This window comes from Perna viridis, chromosome 12, assembly GCF_037379345.1.
Source record: "Perna viridis isolate PV_CMFRI_1.1 ecotype Kerala chromosome 12, ASM3737934v1, whole genome shotgun sequence".
Lineage (NCBI taxonomy): Eukaryota > Metazoa > Mollusca > Bivalvia > Mytilida > Mytilidae > Perna > Perna viridis.
Window position 1 is genome coordinate 61,631 of NC_142456.1, and position 22,183 is coordinate 83,813.

Genomic DNA, 22,183 nt, shown 5'->3' on the forward strand with positions numbered 1-22,183 from the left:
AGTTTTCAATGCATCTTATTTTCATTATTCAAAGTGCAGTTGCGTAAATGACGTATCCTGACGTTTGGTCATCTGACAGCTTCTGAATCATCGTTTGGTAATTCAGTTTGCGACAGACGTGTCACCAGTCTAAGTTGGTATTCTTTCCACATGAAAATTATACGTGAAGTCATTGGGCGTTACACCTCGAACCGTTCCTACTGACACATATATTAATAAAGAAACAGAGAGAGGAACATTACGTAACCATTGCAATGCAATTGATATATTAGCTGTTGTATTTTTTATTCTTCAGTGGTAAAATATGTCGAATCATAATTGATAACATCAAACTGATTAGATGTATTGCCACACTTGCAATGGACTGTGCATGCTTTCTTTAACCATATTTTCAGTTTGTCTTTTGGTATGGTAGTATTAATATTGAAAGTTCAAAAGTTTTAATTGAATAACTTTATGACTAATTCATTTACACATGAGTAAAACACAATTTTAATTTCTTGTTTTATGATTGTTGGAATCAAATTACAATGACACTATTTTAAACGTTAATTGGTCATTTACAAGTATATATGATTTATATAAATATTTACTTAACAAAAAAAAACACAAAAAAAAACACAAAAAAACAAATACCGATGCTTAAAAGCAAAAGGACAAATAAGAACAGTTGAAATCAAAGACATGGCCAAAACATGAAAACAGGTAATTGGAACAATCTACATACACGATGTAAAGAACACAATGAAACAAATAACATAAAAAACACTAAGAATACGAAAAATCAGGACCGCATACAACAAATACTTACAATGTGAAATTCCACAAGAAAACTGGTACTCCGACACATAACAACTAGGTAAAATCAAGTTAGTGTCAAGTTCAGTGGGTTGTCAATCCTGAATGACATGAAATCTAACTGAAGCTAGCGTAAATATCGGGAAAAATCTACCCTATCTGAATACTTAATGGTCCATTAGTTATTTAGCAGTATAGATGTCATTTTTTTCTCATATTTTTATAGATTTGCTGTACAATGGTGTACTATATAAGCAGATGTATGTAAATAAGGTAATAGTGAATTATTTAATAATCTCAAAACTAAAATCATCTCTTATAATTAAAAAACCAGAATAAGCATTAATAGATCATTAGTTATAAACTCTTCAATGTACATGTCGTAATGTTCAAAAGGAAAATATTGATTTTGTAGGATGACACGTGTCCTGATTACAGATATCTTTTTTGCACACCGCGCCAATCGATCCTCGTTATATCTTTAGATGATCGATGTTAAGGTTTTTTCATACGTAACTAAACTAGTGATAGTGCATGATGATCAGAAAATGAAAGATCGGATTGTTTTAGGATGAGTTCTGTTTCTCCTTGAATTGTCTCCAGCACGAATAACTGGACTTTATCCAATAGATCTCGGATATACACAACACCCAATGTGTCTGCATATTTTAATAAGAATTAAATAAGTTAAAATAAAAAAAAATAAAAAAATTAATTGCGATTTCTAAAGTTATGGGCATATAAGGTGAGGACAACGTAGTGACTTAATAGATGTATAAATTTTTGGCACACATTTTTTGTAGGGATATCAACCGTTAAACGATTTGTAACTAGGTATTTATAATTATTACTATTCTCTTCGGTTTTTAAAAATAAAAAACCGATGATTATGTTCAGCCTTAAACAAAATCACTAGAATAACCCGATAACTGCACTTTTTAAGGTGGATAAAAAAGCTGAATGTCCTGACCCTATGATAGTACAGACAATTTCCCGACGCTGATATGGTTAACAGAACACAATATCCGAAAACAGTTGTATGTCTTTTTATGTTGTTTTTATTTTTCTTTTTGTTATTGACATACAAAGAGTCTCTTCAAGGCAAAGTGCTAGGTAAAGAAAATATTCAACCTCCAGTAGTCGTCATCGGAATACTTAGCAATGACGAATTTCGTGAAAGAAGGGACACCCTTAGAAAAACATGGATTTATACAAAGCAAAAATTGGAGAAGAAGCTACCGTTCAAAATCATTTACAATTTTTTCCTAGATAAAATCACGACAGAAAGTGAAAAAGAGAACAAACTCTTCAACGACATTTTGTATTTAAATGTATCGGAGCACGGTTATGCTAAAAAGTATGGAAAAAGGTGTATGTTATACTAAAGTATATATACACAACTTATCCAGAAGCTGAACTAGGAATAAGAATAGATGATGATGTATTTCTTTGTGTTCCTCAAATATTTGAAACACTAAACAAAATTAAGTCACCAGATTTGTATTATGGTTGGAAATGGGGTTCTAATGGACCGATAGATGAAATGTTTGTTGTCCTAGGGAAAAATGTTATCAAATGGATAGCAAAACAAACGTATTGTGGAACCAATAAATGTAAAGTTAAAACGTTACAGGACACGAATTATGGATCTACATCTCTTCAAAATTGGTTGAAAAGATATCACAATATTGATTTCAAAAGTGATAACGACAGAATTAATCATATCAGAATACCTGCTGAAAGCAAAGATTGGATAAAATATGCTACTCCAGATTATTGCATAAACCACGTCGTATTCCACAGGGTAAAAATTACCTCATTCATGGAAGTTATGCATAAAAACAACGAAGTATTAAAGGCAAAAGGATTTTCAGGTGTACCTGTTTCTTAGAAGCCTTATTAATGGACATACAAAGTTATCTATATGGCCTTTCAATCAATTAAAACGTTGTTAAATAAACGAATATTCGTAATATTTTTCAGACCTTTCTATATATATACATATAGAAAGGTCTGAAAATTTCCCAACGATGTTAGGGGGACTCGACCTCGTACCGCTGTGACATCTATGTTAACACCGCCTGCACAAAGTCCAGCGCCCTAGACCACTCGGCTAGCTAGGCTATATAAAAATATAGCTTGTTTAAAAAAATTCCCAACGATGTTAGGACTGCCAAATTTGCAATGCAGAGTTTTGGTCGTTCCCACCGCGGGACTCGAACTCGTACTGTGTGACATCTATGGCAACACCGTCTGCACTAAGTCCAGCGTCCTATACCACTCGGTCAGCTAGTTAGGCTGTATAAAAATATAGCTTTCGCTGGCTGGGTCATTTCTCCTCGTAGGGTTAATCTAGGGCTGTAACTTAGTACACGATGTATGGTAGTACGGGACAGTTTATTTTGATGTTAATATGTATGATAGTGGTCTAGGGCGCTGGATCCACGAGTTCATGATAACGATCAGAAAACTTCTGTAGTGATGACTTCGATCTTGTTGCAACGTAACCCTATTCCAGAAGCCTATTTGATAGAGTTCTAGCGCGATACAAAAAGTCTGCGTAGTTTCGGCAAGCTCTGGTATAAAGTATGAGTTGTGATATGAACACTCCATACACAGGTGCTGAAGGGATGTTGCCACAGATGAAAGGAAAGTTCAATTCCGAATGAAAATTCATCACGTTTGTCGTAAAGTTTGGTCAGCAGTTTTCCTTTACCATCGATTTATAAGTGTAGGTCAAGATGACCTTAAAGTGTCTGTAGTATCCTTTATCTCAAGTTCTTTGGGGTAGAAGCGATGTATCCAATTCCCGAAAAGTCAGCCTCATAAGAGTGAAGGAAAAGGTCAGCAAGTAAAGGAGCACAATTTGTTCCCATTGGAATGCCGACCGTTTGTTGAAAAACACGTCCACCACACAGGACAAATATGTTGTCGATTAACAAAATTCCAGCATTTTGTAAACATCTTCATCTGTACATTCGGAAGATGATTTGGAATTATTTCTTACAAAGTATGAGGAATCTCTACCAAGAACAATATTTTTGTATCTAAATGTACCATCTTTTTTGAAAAAAAAAACAACGATGTATAATGTTTTTTTAAGTCAGGATTTTAACTAAGTATGGGGAATAGAAGTATACAGTGTTGAAAAAACATAGATTTTAATGCTATTATATTCAGATAATAGTCTTGAAGTGATTGTCTCCAAAAGATCTTTCGAATTTTTCAGGATCCAAATTGAATTAATACCACTCCGGGAGTAACAAAAAACAACAAAACAAAAATCTCTGAAAAATCACAAAAAATGGCGATTTTTTAGGTTTTTTGTTACCATGGCAACAGAATACATATCGATTCACTTCTTTAGCATAATATTGTAGAACTCCATTCCGCGATATCGCAACGTCCTAAATTATGAACTATCCCCCTTTGCAGCAAAAGCTTTTTTTTTTTTTTTTTTTGGGGGGGGGGGTTTCACATCTGTGGTGTAAGGCCCAACTTCTGAGTAAGTTTTGTTCTAATCCCTTTATTAGTTTCCAAGAAAACGCGCGGACATGTTCACCGTTAAAAAAAATTAATAATGATTATGATTTATGATTGTTATGTTTTAATGCCGTTTCGGCGACTAGGGCCATATCACGGCAAGAACATTTAATGGAATGGAAATATTAAAAGCAAGATCAAAGTCTCTTCATAAAATAATGAAATTAAAACAAACAGCTATTTACATATAAAAAGGTACATAAAAGGTGAACCTAAGACATAAAATACATATAAAAACATAACTTCGATAAAACATTTAAAATATTGAAAAATAAAGGAAGATATCCAATTAGATTTTATTAAATTAACCGATGTCCCGCAAGAAATCGATAATGTTTGTAGATGAAATGGTCTTGAACAAATCAAACATATTGGGGCAGTGAAAATAATTCTGCCTGGTATTAGCAAAATCCACACAATCTAGAAGAACATGTTTGATAGAGAAAGAGTAATCACGCAGATCAAAAATGAAAGAAGGGCGCGGAATCTCCCATGAAGGGCATTTCGAAGTAACAACAGGCGTCACCGCACCGGTCTCCAGATGTATTGCTTCAGATAATTAATCGGGACGGCTTAAAGAACCTAGATATCAGTTGTCATCAAAATCGGACGACATTGAATTTTCGACCGCGTTGGTGGCCATTTTGAAAAAAAGACGTACGCGGTTTCATTTTCGGAATTTTATTGGGAACATTGAGTTTAATATATATACCAAGTTTCGTCAAATTCTGATCAGCAGTTTTTGAGATATTTGATGTTCTACTTTCCGGTGTAAAAAAACCGAACCTTTAGTCCGGTGGCCATTTTGAACAAAGTACTTCATCTTTCCAAAAATAATTCTATCTTCTTGAAAAGTGTCATCTCAATCAGTGACTTGAATCCTCTATAGAAAAGCCTCTGTCCTGGTATAGGTTTATTGACGACGTTGATATGAAGTGGACACATGACAAAGAAGAACTAAACAATTTTATCGCTCCTGCCAACAATCAACATCTTTCAATTAAGTTCACTCACGAAACACCTGCTACTAGCATCTCGTTCCTCGATACCTCCAGCACCTTATCGGGGGGAGAGCTCTCCACGGATCTATACTAAAACCTAACTGACACACATCAATATCTTATGCCTAAGAGCTGTCATCCATCTCACCTTACTAGGAGTATACCATTCAGTCAAGCTCTTAGGCTAAGACGCTAAGAAGAAGGGAATATAGATACAAGACCATCAATGAAAGGTTCCAAAAAATTCACAATATCCCAAGAAGTAGTCTGTTACAATACAAGGCAAAGAAAAAATGTAAAAGAATCCCTTGTGTTGTAACATATCACCCCTGCCTTAAAAACAGCCACAACACCATTCGTGAGCACTGGGCCTCTGTCGAGAGAAACTCAACAATATCCAAAGTCTTTCCTGAACCACCTATGATTGCTTTCAGACAGCCAGACAGTTTGCGTAGTCTACTTGACTCCAGGCGCTCCTGTGGTGACAAAAGGTGTAAATGTTGCAACCAAATGCACCACTCGTCATCATTCACCAGCACAGTCGCGGGAAAACGCTACAAAATATTTTGCAACGTGCACTGCAAGAGTGCTAATGTAAAACATTTGCTCCACTGTCCCATCTGTGGCCTTCAATATGTTGGTGAATCTAAACAGCCTTTTCACAAGCGCTTGAACGGACACAGGAGCGACCTAACAAAAAGCCTTTACTCCCAGTGAGTCAACACTTCAGATTACCTAACCAATGCGTCGATGATTTCAACAAAATGAAAATCTTCATCGTGGAGAGTGAAGCGGGAGGGATTTTGGATAAAAGAACTCTGTGTTTTACACCCACACGGAATTAACAAAAAACATTAAGTTCTTCCTATTTTGTATAGTTTCTTATAACAGTGTTTGTAAATATTTTTATTTTTATAGTTCATTATTCAAGATCAACACACAACGTATGTCTATAACACAATGTTCAAGATCTTTGTTACTGTCGGTAAAATTTTATACGTCACAGGTATTCACCTGATTCGGTAGTGAGTTGTGTTCACAGACCATTTACTTTCATACACACTCAGTTTATTTAAGGCACTGAAGAAGGTCAGTTGTTGACTGAAAATTTTGCCCATTATATTGCGGTGGACTTGTAACAAGTAAGTTTCTAGAACACGATAATCTTATACAAGATTAAAATCATCACTATAGAAGTTTTATGGTCGTCATCATGAACTCATGGATCGTTACGGTGTATCCAACTTCACCGTGAAAATTGATGCGTTAAACGTGTCATACTTTTCCTTTCCTCTTTTGTCTACCCCGGACTTGACTTTTATGAACAACTCGGCAGGTGTTTCTTGAAAAACAGAGAACACATACCCTACCTGTGCACCTGGTCCATGCTCCCAGTATTCAGTGGAGTCCGACTTGCCCATTTGCTTTTGTTACTTTGAATGTATTATTTTAGTTGCTGTATGTTTTTTGTTGCATATGTCTGTTTTCCATGTCTGGTCTTTATCCCTGGATTACATTCTTTTGATTTCCTCTAGAACCTTAGTTCTCTTGATTACTCTTTCAAAAAGAATATAAAATATCTTAAAAGTTTCATAAGATATCTTTTAAAACTGCACATTATATAAGACATCTTATGAAAAATAGAAGTTATATCATAATATATGTAAGATATCTGTTAGACTTAAAAGATTTTTTTAAAACCTTATACAATTTAAGATATCTAGTATACAAAATTATATAAGATGTCTTATATCTTTTCTCAGATATCTAATAAACTTGAGACGACATCTCATTAACTTTATAAGATATCTTATACATTTTATAACATAGATCATTAACTTTACAAGATATCTTATAAACTTTACTAGAGTTCTTATCAACTTTAAAAGATATCTTGTATGCTTTATGAGATATCTTATAATTTTGTTTTGATGAGATATGTTATTTAGTATATAAGATATGTTATAAACTTTAAAAGTTAATCATATAAACTATATAAGAAATGATGTAAACAAAGTTCATAAGATACCTTATTAAGTATATAAGATATCTTATACATGTATATTTTCAAAGATATATAACAAAATATATTATATATGTTAACTCCTTAACAAGATATCTCATAAAGTTTATAAGATATCTTATGAAAATGTGAGATGTTTGCTGTATAATATATCTACAAATTTGAATAAATATAGATAAGGTATGTCATGTTAGATGTCATTGAAACATACCTTCAAAAATTTTTTTTTTAAATGTCAAATACCCCAGAGTATAATGCTGCAGTAAAAACAATGGCTTCAATTTTAAATTTTCTATTTAGTGCTGTCACGATTGATACTTTTTTACAAATTTACAGGGCATTTCATCATAGAAATAAGAATGTGTTAACTGCATCTCATATTATATGAACAAATTGTAGTTACATGGACCATTAATTTTCCAAAAGGGGTTATTTCAGAAAAAAAAATTGGTCTGGAAAATTGAAAGAAATCATTAGGCCCACATGAAAATCCAATGATCCCCAAACCCAGTAGATAATAAATGTTATGTGCCCAATTAGTACCAAATATATTTTTAAACTGCCATATTCCTCATGTAAATGCAAATTAAAAATTCATAAAGTTGTCAACATTGTAAAGTTCGTAATCTGGCACGATGATGTCGCCTCGGTTTCCATGGCAAATTAAACAACGAAAACGTGGTCAGAACGGAATGTTTCCATTTGCGTAAACAAAACAAAGTTAAACAACATACAATTTTTAATAGAGGGCATTTCTCGAACTCTTAGATATCGAGGTTGGACGTAGATATACAAGCGACGATTTTATGATAAAAATACAAAGATGTTCAACAGCTGCGCTGATATTACATTTTTCGTTTGAAGTAGGGAAATCGGGGGAACAACCCACCAAACGATCATACCATCGATAAGACATGGCTTTTTTGACTGTAGTGACAGAAAACTTTATCTACAATATCATTTCGTTGAAAGACGACATAAGCAACGAATATAACTGCTGGAGGAATTTTAAATTTTCAAGAAATAGTTAGGCCGAATATATTGAAAAGTGAACCAACCCCTTTAGAAACCTGCATGTAATATTAAGCGAAAATAACATAAAATTGTGATAAATTCAACACTCTTTTATTGGGGCACCTTACTTTGAATGGCGACCATTTGAAATGGCAGCCATCTTGGATATTTCAAAATATGCATTCAACCAAGCTTAAATAATTATATATATATAATTATATTTTATTTAATTTAAAATTATATATAACAGTTTAATAAAGATATCTCAAGAAGTTTTTCCATAAATAAAGAAAAACATCTATAAAAAATCACAAAACTTTTCGTTATACTATATTATGACCTATCCCCCTTTTCAGCCAAAGCGCCCCCCTTTTTTTGGATTTTTTGGGGCGTGCACATCTGTAGGGTAAGACCAAACTTGTGAGCAAGTTTGTTCCAATAGTAAACAAGAGTAGGATTAAGAAATTCCTGATAGCCCATAAAAATTTACTGTATATATGACAAAAGTCCAGGGTTCACTACATTCCTTCAACAAATCTCTGTATATTCCATAATTTCACAGACTCGTCACGCCACAGGTAATACAATAGCTATCCCCTCCTAAGATAATAATACCAGAAGCTTAGAGGCGTTTCATTATTCCTGCTAAATTTGGTTTTGTGGGCCAAGTGGTTTTCCGAGAAGAAGGTAAAATATAATTTCCCGATTTCTTTAATTTTAAGGTCTTTTTTATATATATTAACAAAATTGTTATAACATAGATTCGGTACTTTTAATCAATCATATAAGACGAGTGAAAAATAGGTGCCGATTTAACCAGCGTAGGTACCGATTTTACCAGATCCCGATTTCACCAGGTGCCGAAGTGACTAAAATTCACGTAAACAGCGTGGCTGACAACAAACTGAAAGTAGAAAAGTTGCGATTGAAAAGTACACATTTTGCAACAGTAAGAGTGTATGACACACAACTTACATGATTTAGGTAAAATATCAAGTTATTGAAAATTATTTCATTTTCTAGAATTATAATTTTTTATTCTAGTTTAAAAATGTCAAATATCGTACATGTGAGTACTCATCCCTAACAAATCAATAGATAATTTTGAACCTAATATTCACTTTCTTTTTTCACAGGTTTTTCTATAATAAATATTAATAAATTAGTCGTTGTTATTTCCTCTGTTGTCAGTTCAACGGTAAATTACAGTATGAATTCAATCATACTTAGAAGAAAAACATTTGGAAAATCACAAAAATCGACCAAATTTTTCTCTTTTTTTCGTTACCATGGCAACAAATGAAATACCAAGTCACTTTTTGGGATAACATTATAGAAATCAGAAAACTCTGCCACTACATGAATTTTCAAGTTGCTAGCTATTAAGATTGATGACATGGCACAATGTTCTATCTAATGACCTATACCCCTTTTCAATCGAAGCGCCCCTCCTTTTTATTTTTTTTGTGAAGTGAACCTAAGAATTTTTGAATTCAGCATACAATTCTAAGCTTAAATATTAAGTTTCATGAAATTCTAATGACATTTACATAATTTTCCAAGAAGGGACCTTATTTTGGATGGCGTCCATTTTAAAACGGTGGCCATCTGGAAAAAAAATCCGAAATGTGTATTCAATCACATTTAGATGGTTTTAAATAAATCCCAAGTTTAGTGAGATATCTAAAGTCATTTTCCTACATAAAGAAAAAACATCTGAAAAATCACAAAAATGGCGATTGTTTTCGTTTTTTTTTTTTTTTTTTTGTAACCGTCCAGATTATCGATTGACCCGAAGATTCTTAATCGTTACGCCTTAATAAACCTGGATATAAATTTTCATCAAAATCAGACAGCTTCAAATTTTGGACCGCGGTGGCGGCCATTTTAAAAATGGTGGCCGATACATAGCTCCAATTGCAAATTGAGCCTGAGATTATTCATCGGGACGTCTTCGAGAACCTAGATATCAATTTTCATGGAAATCGGACAAATTTGAATTTTCGATCGCGTTGGTGACCATTTTGAAAATGGCGGCCGAGACGCACGCGAATTTTTTCATAATCCTGTTTAGACGTTTGAGCTTAATACTTTCACCAAGTTTCGTCAAATTCTGATCAGTAGTTTTCGAGCGGCCATTATGAAAAATGAATTCTACATCCTTCGAAGTGTAGTTCTAACTTCCTGTGAAGTTTCATCTCAATCGGATGAGCTGTTTGTGCAAAAACTGCGGATAAATCAATGAATTTTTATTACAGGAGAATTAAAATAATAACAATTCTTAAGTTGTGCTTGCAAGCAAGTCACATAACTTCCCTCACGTTCCCGAAATAGTCATAGAACTCAAAATGTTGAAATCTGCATACAATGTTAAGCTTAAATAATATAAAATTTTGATCAATTCAACACTTTTTTATTATATTTTCTTATTATAACTTTATCTTTTTTATCTATATAACTGATATTAACCTTTCAAGGTGCACTGTTTTGGTACATTCAAATTTGGAAAGCGTACTTGTTGGTATGGCAACTTCTAAGAAATACTCTTCAAGTTATCCGCAATTGCACTGAGATTCTATGAATTTATAAGTTCTGAAATTTCATGACAGCCAATTGTAAACAAAAGTAGGATTAAAAAATTCCTGACAGCCAATAAAATGTACAATAAATAACCAAATTCCAAGGTTCACTGTATTCCTTCAACAAATATTTCTCTCTGTATATTCCATAATTTGACATACTTGTCACTCAACAGGTAATACAAAAGTTGCTATCCCCTCTTAAAAAATAATACCAGAAGCTCCGAGACGTTTCACTATTCCTGCTAAATTTGGTTATATGGGCAATGTGGTTTTCCGAGAAGGAGATAAGATAAACATATGATTTCGCAATTTCTATAATTTTAAGTCTATTTTACATATATCAACAAAATTGTTACAACGCAGATTGGGTACTTTTAATCTATCATATAAGAGCAGTGAAAAACAGGTGCGGATTTAACTACCGTAGGTACTGATTTAACCAGATCCCGTTTTGACGAGTTGCCGAAGTAACTAGAAATCACACAAACAGCATGCCTGACAGCAGTGAAAGTAGGAAAGTTGCGATTGAAAAGGACACATTTCGCAACAATAAGAGTGTATGACAAACAATTTACGTGATATATGTAAAATATCAAAATATTTAAATGTAATGATTTCATTTTATAAAACTTTGGATTGCTATTTAGTTTTTAAAAATGGCAAATATCGTACATGTGAGAACTCGCCCCTAACAAATCAATAGATAATTTTGAACCTAATATTCAACTTCTTTTTCCACAGGTTTTTCTATAATAAATATTGATAAAATTAGTTGTTATTTCCTCTGTTGTCAGTCCAACGGTATATTACAATATGAATTAAATCATACTTAGAAGAAAAACATTTGGAAATTCACAAATATTGACAAATCCTTTTTGGGATAATACTATAGAGATCTTCAAACTCTGCCACCACACCAATTTTCAAGTTGATACCTACTAAGTTTAATGAGAAGACACCATGTCCTATATTATGACCTATACCCTTTTTCAACTGAAGCTCCCCCTTTTAAATTTAATATGAACATCTAAGGGTTGAAATATATTTGCACTTAGCATACAATTTTAAGCTTAAATATTAAGTTTCATAAAATTCTAAAGACATTTACATAATTTTCCAAGAGGGGACCTTATTTTGGATGGCGCCCATTTTAAAATGGTGGCCATCTAAACAAATCTGAAATTTGCATTCAATTACATTTAGATGGTTGTATATAAATCTATCTTCGGTGAAGATATCTCAAGTCATTTTTCCTACAGAAAGAAAAAAAATCCTGAAAAATCACGAAAATGGCGATTTGTTTCGTTTTTTTAATACCATAGCAACACAAAACAAATATTGTATTTTTTGCATGATCTTGTAGAGCTCATTAAACTTTATCACCACACTAATTTTCAAGTTGCTTGCCACCTAGGTTTCCGAAATATCGCAATGTCCGAAATTATTATCTATCCCCTTTTCCGCCAAGGCGCCCCTACTTACATTTTTTTTTGCGACGTGCACTTCTATTGAGTGAGGCCAAACTTCTCAGCAAGTTTCGTTCCAATCCCTCCATTAGTTTCCGAGGAAATGCGCGGACAATTTCATCCGTTAAAAAAAACGTACAAAAGCAATAAATCCCCGACAGTTCGTGTTAGGGGTATTAATAATAGAGAAGAAACGGAGGAAAAACAATAAGTCCCGACGCTCCGTGTTTGGGGACTTAATAAGAAACACAGTAAAAACAATAAGTCTCTGCCACCTTTAAGAAAATGGGACTTTTGGTCAGAATTTTTGCTTTGATTCTGAAGTCCGACTGATACGCATTATATTAGAGTTTCATTAAATTTGTTCAATGAATAAAAACTTATGGCCGTGGGAAAAAAGTGGATTTTGGGACCCATGGAATTTTCAGTTTTTGTTGCCATGGCAACAGACAATATATCGATTCACTTTTGTTTGCTTTATTTTATTAGGATTTTTAAACTCTACAACCATACCAAATTTCAAGTTTCTAGCCACCTGGATTTCCAAGATATTGTAATGTCCTAGATTATGAACTTTTGTAGCCATTTTGAAAATGGGGGCAAATCGGCGAAAATATTTTATAAGAAATCCGAGATATGAATGAGACACAACATACAAAAAAGTTAAAATTGCCTACTATATGTTGCCATGGCAACTGACAAGATATCGATTCACGTTTTGTGCATAATTTTATTAGGCACATGCAGTTCTATCACCATACCAAATTTTAAGTTTCTAGCCACCTAGGTTTCCGAGATATTGCAATGTCCTTTATTATAAATTTTTCTCGTTTCCATGGAAATTGTAGTCATTTTTCTTGCCAAAATGTTTGAGTCAACCTTTCTAAATACCATCCACCTTCATACCAAGTTTAAATTTATTCCCTTCAGTGATGCTCTTTAAAAACTCTGGACACAAATAATTGAACTAAAGAGTATATTTTCTTTAATACCAAATACACCAGCAGCAAGTAAACTTGCAGTAGCAGTCTAATATTCAACGTGAAAAAATACAGCATAACAAAAATGTACGTACACCAATCCAAGTAAAAATAAAACATACAACAAAAATGATATTTTTCCTATGCTTATTACAAGCAATGACTTGTATAGTAATTTTTTTTTATATATGCACACAAACAGGCATTTCTTTTCGCTGCATAAAACACCTCGTATTCAGTTTGATGTGTCTTTTATTATAAGACCAGAATGCACATTGAGTGGGGATTTCAAGTTTTTTTGTTTTTTGTTTTTTTGTTCTTGCAATGGCAGTTTCAAGTTATTTGTTATTTGTGTACGAGAATTCAGAGTGACTCGTGTCATTTTAATTACACTTTCTTTTCATTTGTATTTTTTTTTTTTTTTTTTTTTTTTTTTTGCTTTTAATTGTTTTGTTTTGGTCAATGTTAATAGCGATTGCTTGAAAACATGTTCTTCAATCAATTTAGGGATAGGATACTACTTTGTATTTGTTTGATAACATATCAACTTAAGAATCTTTTTGAAAAAATTTGGTGGCCCTGAAAAGGGCCGTTGTTATTTTTATTCAGGCAAACTGTTTAACCTCCGAATCCGTAGAGGGTACGTCCTTGTCTCTTCAAAGCGTAGACAACGTCCATGGCTGTGACAGTTTTCCTCTTGGAAAAAAAGTATAAAAAAATAATAATTATAATACTAATAATAATAAGAAGAAGAAACAGTACAATAAAACATGTCGCCCGACATTCGTCTGGGGCGTCATAATAATAAGAAACACAGTAAAAATCATGGTCGGCGACTTAATAATACATAAGAAACGGTGCAAAAACAATAAGTCGTGTTCGCGGACTTAATAATAAGAAATACAGTAAAAACAATACAGCTCCAACACTTCGTGGTCGGCGACTTAATAATAATCAGAAACAACAATAGAAATATGTCGCCCAACATTCGTCTGGGGCGACATAACAAGTTTTAAGATGTGCTTGCAAGCAAGCACCATACGAGTCTTCTCACGTTCCCCAAATGATCCCAGAACCCAATAATTCAAATTCAGTATAAAATTATAAGCCTATATACCAAGTTCCATAAAATTTGGATGACAGTTCTACTGTTTTCCAGTGGGGCACCTTATTTTAGATGGCGGCCATTTCGAATGGCAGCCATATACAAGTATCCAAAATATGAAATTTATTCACTCTCAGATGTTTATATTCGTAATATTTGGTGAAGATATCTCAGGTCATTTTTTTCTGCATAAAGGAAAAGCGTCTGAAAAATCACTAAAAATCAACCAATTTGTTTTGTTTCCATGGTAACACATAAAATTTCAATTCACCTTTTGGGATAATATTATAGAGATCATCAAACTCTACCACCACACCAATTTTCACATTGATAGCTACTTGGATTTATATCACAATGTCCTATATTATGACCTATACCCCTTTTATACCGAAGCACCCCTCCTTTAATTTTTTTTGTGAAGTGAACATCTATGGGTTAACATTCCTAACAATTTAAAAGAGTAATCAAAGGAACCAAGGTTGTAGGGTAATCAAAAGAATGTTATCCAGGGACAAAGACCAGACATGGAAAACAGACATACACAACAAAGAACATAAAGTAACTAAAATCATTCATAAAAAGTAACAAAAGTAAATGAGCAACTCGGACTCCACTAAAAGCTGGGAGCATGGACCAGGTGCACCGGTAGGGTAAGCGTCCTCTGCTTTTCTAGAAACACCCGCCGAGTTGTTCATAAAAAGTTAAGTCCGGGGTAGACAAACGAGAATAAAATAAATCAGTTTTTATGGTGCTGATGGATACATCATAACGATCCACGAGTTCATGATGACGACCATAAAACTTCTGTAGTTATGACTTCAATTTTGTAGCAACATAACGCTGTTCCAGAAGCCTATTTGTTAGAGTTCTAGCGCGATACATAAAGTCTTCGTAGTTTCGGGAAGCTCTAGCATAACGTATGAGTTGTGATATGAACACTCCATACGCAGGACCGAAAGTATGTTGCCACAGATGAAAGGAAAGTTTACAATTCTGAATGAAAAGTCATCACGTTTTTCGTAAAGTTTGGTCAATAGTTTTCCCTTACCATCGATTTCTAATTGTAGGTCAAGATATGAGGCTGACTTCATAGTGTCTGTAGTATTCTTTATGTCAAGTTCTTTTGAGTAAATGCGATGTATCAAATCCCCGAAATTAGGATTGTTTAAAAATAATACGTCATCTATATAGCGGAAACTGAGATTGAAGGATCTAGCCAAACGATATTATTTCTTTCTGATCAAATCAGCTATAAAGTCAGCGTCATAAGAGTGAAGAAATAGGTCAGCAAGTAAAGGAGCACAATTTGTTTCCATATTTAGCATACAATTTTAAGCCGAAATATTAAGTTTCATAACATTCTGTTGACATTCACACAATTTTCCAAGAGGGCACCTTATTTTGGATAGTGGCCATTTTGAAATGGTCGCCATTTAAAATAATCAGAAAGATGCATTCAATTACATTAAGATTCAGTCATTTTTCCTACATAAAGAAAAAAAATCTGAAAAATCACAAAATGGTGATTTTTTCGGGGTTTTTTTGTTACCATGGCAACACAAAACATATCGATTTACTTGTTTTGCATAATACAAAAGAGCTCACAAAAAAACTACCACCACACCAATGTTCAAGTTCCTAGCTACCTAGGTTTTCGAGATATCCCAATATCCTAAATTATGACCTATTCCCCTTTTCAGCCAAATCTTTTTTTACAGCGTGCAAGTTCCAACATCTGAGCAAGTTTCGTTTCAATCACTCTTTTGGTTTCCGAGAAAACGTGTCGACAAATTCATCAGTAAAATAAAAACGTACAAAAACAATAAGTCCTCGACAATTTGTAGTCGGCGATTTAACAAGGATTAAGGTTAGGGTAAGAGTCAAAGATATTGTTAGGGTAAGCCTTGGGGTAAGAGTTAACACAATAGAAAACAGGCAACACATGATACGGAATAAACCTAAAGAACACATTATACATAGTCACATGACTTAGGGTCAGGGTTGAGGAGGTGTAAGGGTTTACATACAAAAGACAGGTCTAAAGAAAGTTAGGGTTTGCTATAGAAAAAGTGTCAGAACAAAGACTGGACTTAAGACAGTTATGTTAAACGCTAGGATATATGTTCTAGCGTGGGTTATAGGTCATGGGTAAGGATAAGATTAAGTGTTTGATCTCGGGTAAAGTATTCGTCCTGGATACAATTAGATCTATGGTATGGAACAGGTCTTAGTATTTGTCTTTGGGGAAGGGTTTTGCCTAGGGTTAAGGTAAGATTTAGATATAGGTTTAAGTTAGGTCTCGGTTAAAGTCAGATCAAGTGTTAAGTCTTGTACTAACTTTTGGTCTTGATGGTCCAGGGTAAGGTCTTTGATTAAAGTTAGATTTAGAAGTAGTTATGGGGATAAGGTAAGATACAAGTACTTGTTTGGTTTCAGGGTTATGTTAAGGGTTAGTGTCCAGAATAGAGTTACATATAAAGACTTAATGTAAAAAAAACTGTCATGATAAAATCAAGGCTAAGGTTAGGGTTAGAGTTTCAGATAGATCTAGGGTATGGTCTTTATCTTGATCACAGTTAAATCTATAGTTAAGTCTAGGGTTAGGAGTAAATGTATGGTTTGGACAAGGTCTAAGTATTTGTCTAGGGGTAGTGTTATATGTTTAGGTTAGGGTAGGTTAAAGTTAGATCTAAAGTTAGGTCTTTTGTTAGGGTTTGGTCTTAAAATTCATGGTGAAGTCTTTGATTAAAGTTAGATTTAGAATTAGTTATGGAGTAAAGGTAAGATACAGGTACTTGTTTTAGTTCAGGGTTATGTTTAGGGTTAGTGTTAGGAATATAGTGAAACCGTTTGCGTTAAGGTGAAAAAAATGTCATGATAAAATGAGAGCTAGTGTTAGGGTTAGAGTTTCAGATAAGGTTGGGGTCAGATGTCGATGTTTGTTCAGGGTTATGGTTAAGTTCAGGTTAGGGTTAGGGGTTAGTGGAAAGGGTTAGGGTTACGTTAGGGTAAAGGTCAGGATTAAGTGTATGGTTAAGTATAGGATTACACATAGTGTTATGTAAAGTGTTAAGGTCAGGTTAAGGTAAAAGTTTCAGATAAGGTCTAATGTCAAAAAATTGTTAAAGTTTGTTTGTTTGTTTGTTTGTTTGTTGGGGTTTAACGTCCGAGCAGCAATATTTCAGCCATATTCATACGATGAACATGAAATGGATGATAAAATGAACATGAAATGAAAAAAAAGGATGGGTCACAAGGATAATAGGGTCGACAAATTTTGATTGCCACTGGAAAAATGGGGGAATGGGTAAGGTCGGGCAATTTAGCCTCCTGTGGCGGAGAGCAAAGGTTCCTACTCCCATCGAATACCACAGCAGGGTTCTTTAACGTGCGAGGAACGTGGCATCTTTCCCAACACGGTGCACCACTATGGTTTGCGGTCAGGTTTTCCGTATTATAGCCTGACAACCCCAGCATGTAACACGCCAGGGGTACCCTATTCCACCACCTGGGACACCTATCCCAGTTGCTCTGTGGGCAGAGCGCCTAGCCCCCGGCTAGGTTTCTGAGCACTATTTAGTCGCCTTATACGACAAGCTTAGCGCTGCTGCAGGCCTATTCTTTTAACACCCGGACCTGCACGGGGCAGTTCTGCATGTAGATGCGTGGTTATTTAAGAAGGAAATATTTGATCATTTGATTAAATCCTCACCAAGAATACACACCAAATGTTTTGATTATTATGTCGGCTTTAATTTCGACCGAAATTTATACAAATCATCTACATTGTAATTTTGTAATTGTCCATCTCCATATGCCTTAGAATAAAACTGATGGTCGACATATCCGGAAGTAAAGTATGATAATTAGAAAGTGACAATATTTATTTGAATAGAACGTAATTATATATATCATATCTTGTAAAAGGCTTGTTCAACAATTAATCGTAATGGAGGTGTAGAAAGCTAAAAGACTTAATTGGAATGTCTATATCAAATAACCAACTCTGGACAATTGTACTTGTTTCCTAATTTCGTGTTTTTGCTTATTATAAGGATTTTCCTTTTTGACTTTTGTTATTACCTTTAACTTACTAGGTCTTCTGTAAATGTTATTTGAAGCAAATCTGTACGAAGTAAGGATTTTACGAAAACTGTAACGAAATTCGTGCCATCATTTTTTGAAGTAGTGCAATGTTATATATCTGCGACCGCCGTTAAACAAAATTACTGTTTAAATGCAGGCATATTAAATAGTAGCATACATACATTCAGTATACATATATAATATTGGGACATAATCTTCGATGATTACTTTGGAAGTTAACACTTCACTTAATAGGACACGGCGAAGAGTAAAACTGTCAGGTGTAAAACAAATTGTTCATTAAATGAACAGCCAATTGTAAGAGAACAAAAGTATAGTGCAAATATTTTGACGTATGTATCTGTTATAGTTTCAAATAAAAAGTTATATTACATACTTTTTGTAGCGAAGAATTCAAGGCTGTTTTAATTCGGAATAATTAAAAGTAAGTAAGATATTATAGGCGTCTCTTAATACACACCAAAATATGAACTGTTCACTGTACACTGCAGGCACGTTTTTTTTATTCATGTAAACAAAATGTATGTCTTCCAATGTAAATTTCAACATTTTTATTTTAGAAGACTTGATATTCTTGGCCTACTCTGTTACAAATTGGTAAGTTTTTACCCATATCCTAATAAACTGTAAATCTTCTTCCTCTATATAAAGCCTTTCGTATAAATCTTCATAAAGGCTCACCAAATCTTTGTATTTATTTGAAGATAATAACTCAACCAATTTACCACTTTGCTCGTATAAAGGAGTTTCTGCATGAAAATCGCCCATAATATTGTGTACAGTTCTGTTGTGGAACACATAGGGTGGCGAAAAGGCAACTTCAAGGCCAATCTTGTTGAAGAAATACTCAGCGATGTAACTTCTCCAAATATCAGTTACTCTTCCAGTGACACTTATTGGCAAAGCCATGTATTGAAAAGCTTTTGGAAACCACATGGTAGCTTGAGCATTAAAAGGAGTATATGTGTAATGGGGAAGCACGAACAACTTATCAACACCGGGAACAGCCGTAAAATTAAATTGATTGTATGTCAAACGAAAGATAGCGTCAACGTCTGCTTCGCCATTTGCTAATGATTGAATTACCGCTAGGTTTGTCAATGTCGTCATAACACATGTCTTAGGAAGGATGTTATTACTTTTTAGTAAATCCAAGGGAAACCCTCTAGGCCATACACGACTCTTCGTTTCACGGAAATAGGGATATGTATTTATTAGGACGTTCGTACTTTTCTGTTCACATACAGATAAATAATTGTTTGTGTTTCGATATCCTTCCTTGCTTATGATACCAATATTATCGTCATCAAAATCCCATATCAACTCTGCCTTATTATGAATAGCAAACATATACCCGATATTTTTTCTTGCAAATGAGCTAAATGGAATAGATTCTGCTAACATTGGGTATAAGTACAACTGTTCTGCAACAGAAAGATACACCGTATTATGCTTTTTCTTTTGTTCAAACATTGACATGAATTGTTTCTTTGAAGGTGTTTTGACATCAGCTACTATAACAAGGCACCATTCATCTAATCCGGCGATATGGTTAATAGCTTTTGAAGGGTTAAATATAGTTGTCACAACAGCCCAGAACAAACATTTATATGTTTTCCCTAATGAACGAGCTATTGCTAAATCATCAATCTTCCTGTTGATTGGAGTAACTCTTTCTTTCTCTCCAGAAAAAACATGTCCAGACACAGAGACATCTTTAAATCTTTTTGCCTTTAGCATTTCGTTGTTTCTGTGCATGATATTCATAAATGAGGTAATTTTGACCCTATGAAATACGATATGATTTTTGCAATAATCGGGAACCACGTATTTCATCCAGTCCTTACTATCAGCAAAAGTTTTAATGTGATCAATTCTCTCGTTGTCTTTTTTAAAGTCTATATTCTTATATCTTTTCAGCCAATTTTGAAGAGACGTTGATCCATAATTGGTGTCTTGTAATGATTCATCATCACATGAGCTGGTGTCACAGTACGTTTGGTGTGCTATCCATTTGATAACATTTTTTCCAAGAACAACAAACATTTCATCTATTGGGCCAGTTTTGTCCCATTGCCAACCGTAATACAAATTTGCTGACATAACTTCTTTCAGCCTTTCAAAAACTTGTGGCACACAAAGAAATACATCATCATCGATCCGTATTCCAAGTTCAACTTCTGAGTATGTTCTGTATATGTATTGTAGTATAACATATACCTTTCTTCCATACTTGTTAGCGTACCCATGCTCTGGTACATTTAAATATACTATGTCATTATGGAGTTTGTTCTCTTCGTCAGATTCTGTTGTGTTTTTATCTAGAAAAAAATTGTAAACGATTTTGAAGGGTAACTTTTTCTCCATTTGTTGTATCGTTTTTATCCAAGTTTTCCTTAGAGTGTTTCTTCGTTCACGAAATTCGTCATTGCTTAATATCCCCATTACCACCAGTGGACGTGGTATCGATTCTGATACAAGTCGTTGGTTTTGGGTAGACGCATCTTCTTCTTCTTTTCCAAAGTACATTTGAGGATAAGGGTTAGAGTTAAAAGTGCAATATTTCGAAAATAAAATGAGCAAGGTAAATAACATAAGTAAACATAGTATTGTTCTCGTCAATTGTATTCTGTAAACCATATCTAGATCAAGTAGTCTTTTATATTGTCATCTATTTCAGCAAATAGGTCTTGTATCTAAAACAGTGTCAATGCTGATCAGTAAAATGTTCCTTGATGTAAATTGATAAGTGACAAAATCTAGTCTTAATGTTGTTATTATTATTATCTAATTTCCAATATGTGCAATAATTTGATTAATTAGATATGTAGAAATGATTTCACAAAAATATCATGAAAAGTGAAAAAAGAACTACGAAATGAAGAAAAAAATAGACGAATAGAATCGGAAATTCAATAAATATGGCATAGGTAGAATTTCGGACTTTAATTCACCAAACTACTTTTTTATTCTTAGATAACAGCCTTACCTTAATACAAGAAAGAAAAAAAAACAAATCTATTTTTAAACGTTTTCCGCCACAATAATTTAAGAAAATAACATGTTCATGTATATTTATTTAGTTTCTTACATTCACATGTCAATAATGTAGAAGTGTAATTTTTGCAAAAAGTTATTTTCATGTCCTAAAGACGCTCAGGAATAAAGAAAAAATAAAGTCACAGAAAAAAAACATCACAAAACCCTAGTTAGCGCACTCAGGTCTCCACGGGTTTCGAGCATAACCAAAAACTATTGAAACCTGTAAGGAGTAGGGCCAATGAGGACTAATGATTCTTGCCTGACAAGCTTGGAATAGTGGATAAAAGAAAGCACTTTTGATATACAAGCTGTACTGTATATTCAATTGGTAACGAAATTTCTAAATAAGAAGGATCATGACTCGCATATAGCATAATCTGTTCAATTATGTATAACTCCTACAAACTTTAATAGAATCCAACTTTCCTGTTAATATATACAACCTCATATGATGTCCTCAATACACACAGATTCATGTTATTAAGTTCGGGAGTTTCAAAGAAGAAGTCGAGGTGTGATCCG

General features: G+C 33.8%; 1 protein-coding gene and 1 pseudogene across 2 annotated transcripts; one reads left to right on the plus strand and one right to left on the minus strand.

Moving 5' to 3' along the window:
- Positions 1-976: 976 nt before the first annotated feature.
- LOC148600661 (uncharacterized) lies at positions 977-3,535 on the plus strand (annotated as a pseudogene). The gene is made up of 2 exons (XR_015917182.1): positions 977-1,071; positions 1,742-3,535. The product of XR_015917182.1 is annotated as an uncharacterized LOC148600661 (transcript).
- Positions 3,536-18,378: 14,843 nt separating this feature from the next.
- Positions 18,379-21,656, minus strand: LOC148600662 (uncharacterized). The gene is made up of 2 exons (XM_088556023.1): positions 21,609-21,656; positions 18,379-21,315 (listed from the first exon to the last, which is right to left on the minus strand). The coding sequence occupies exon 2, from the start codon at positions 21,257-21,259 to the stop codon at positions 19,199-19,201; it is 2,061 nt and encodes a 686-aa protein (XP_088412149.1). The 5' UTR covers positions 21,260-21,315; positions 21,609-21,656; the 3' UTR covers positions 18,379-19,198.
- Positions 21,657-22,183: the final 527 nt, after the last annotated feature.

Excerpts from the sequence above, each read along its gene's own strand:
- LOC148600662 (XM_088556023.1), bottom strand. The coding sequence starts at position 21,259 with ATGGTTTACAGAATACAATTGACGAGAACAATACTATGTTTACTTATG.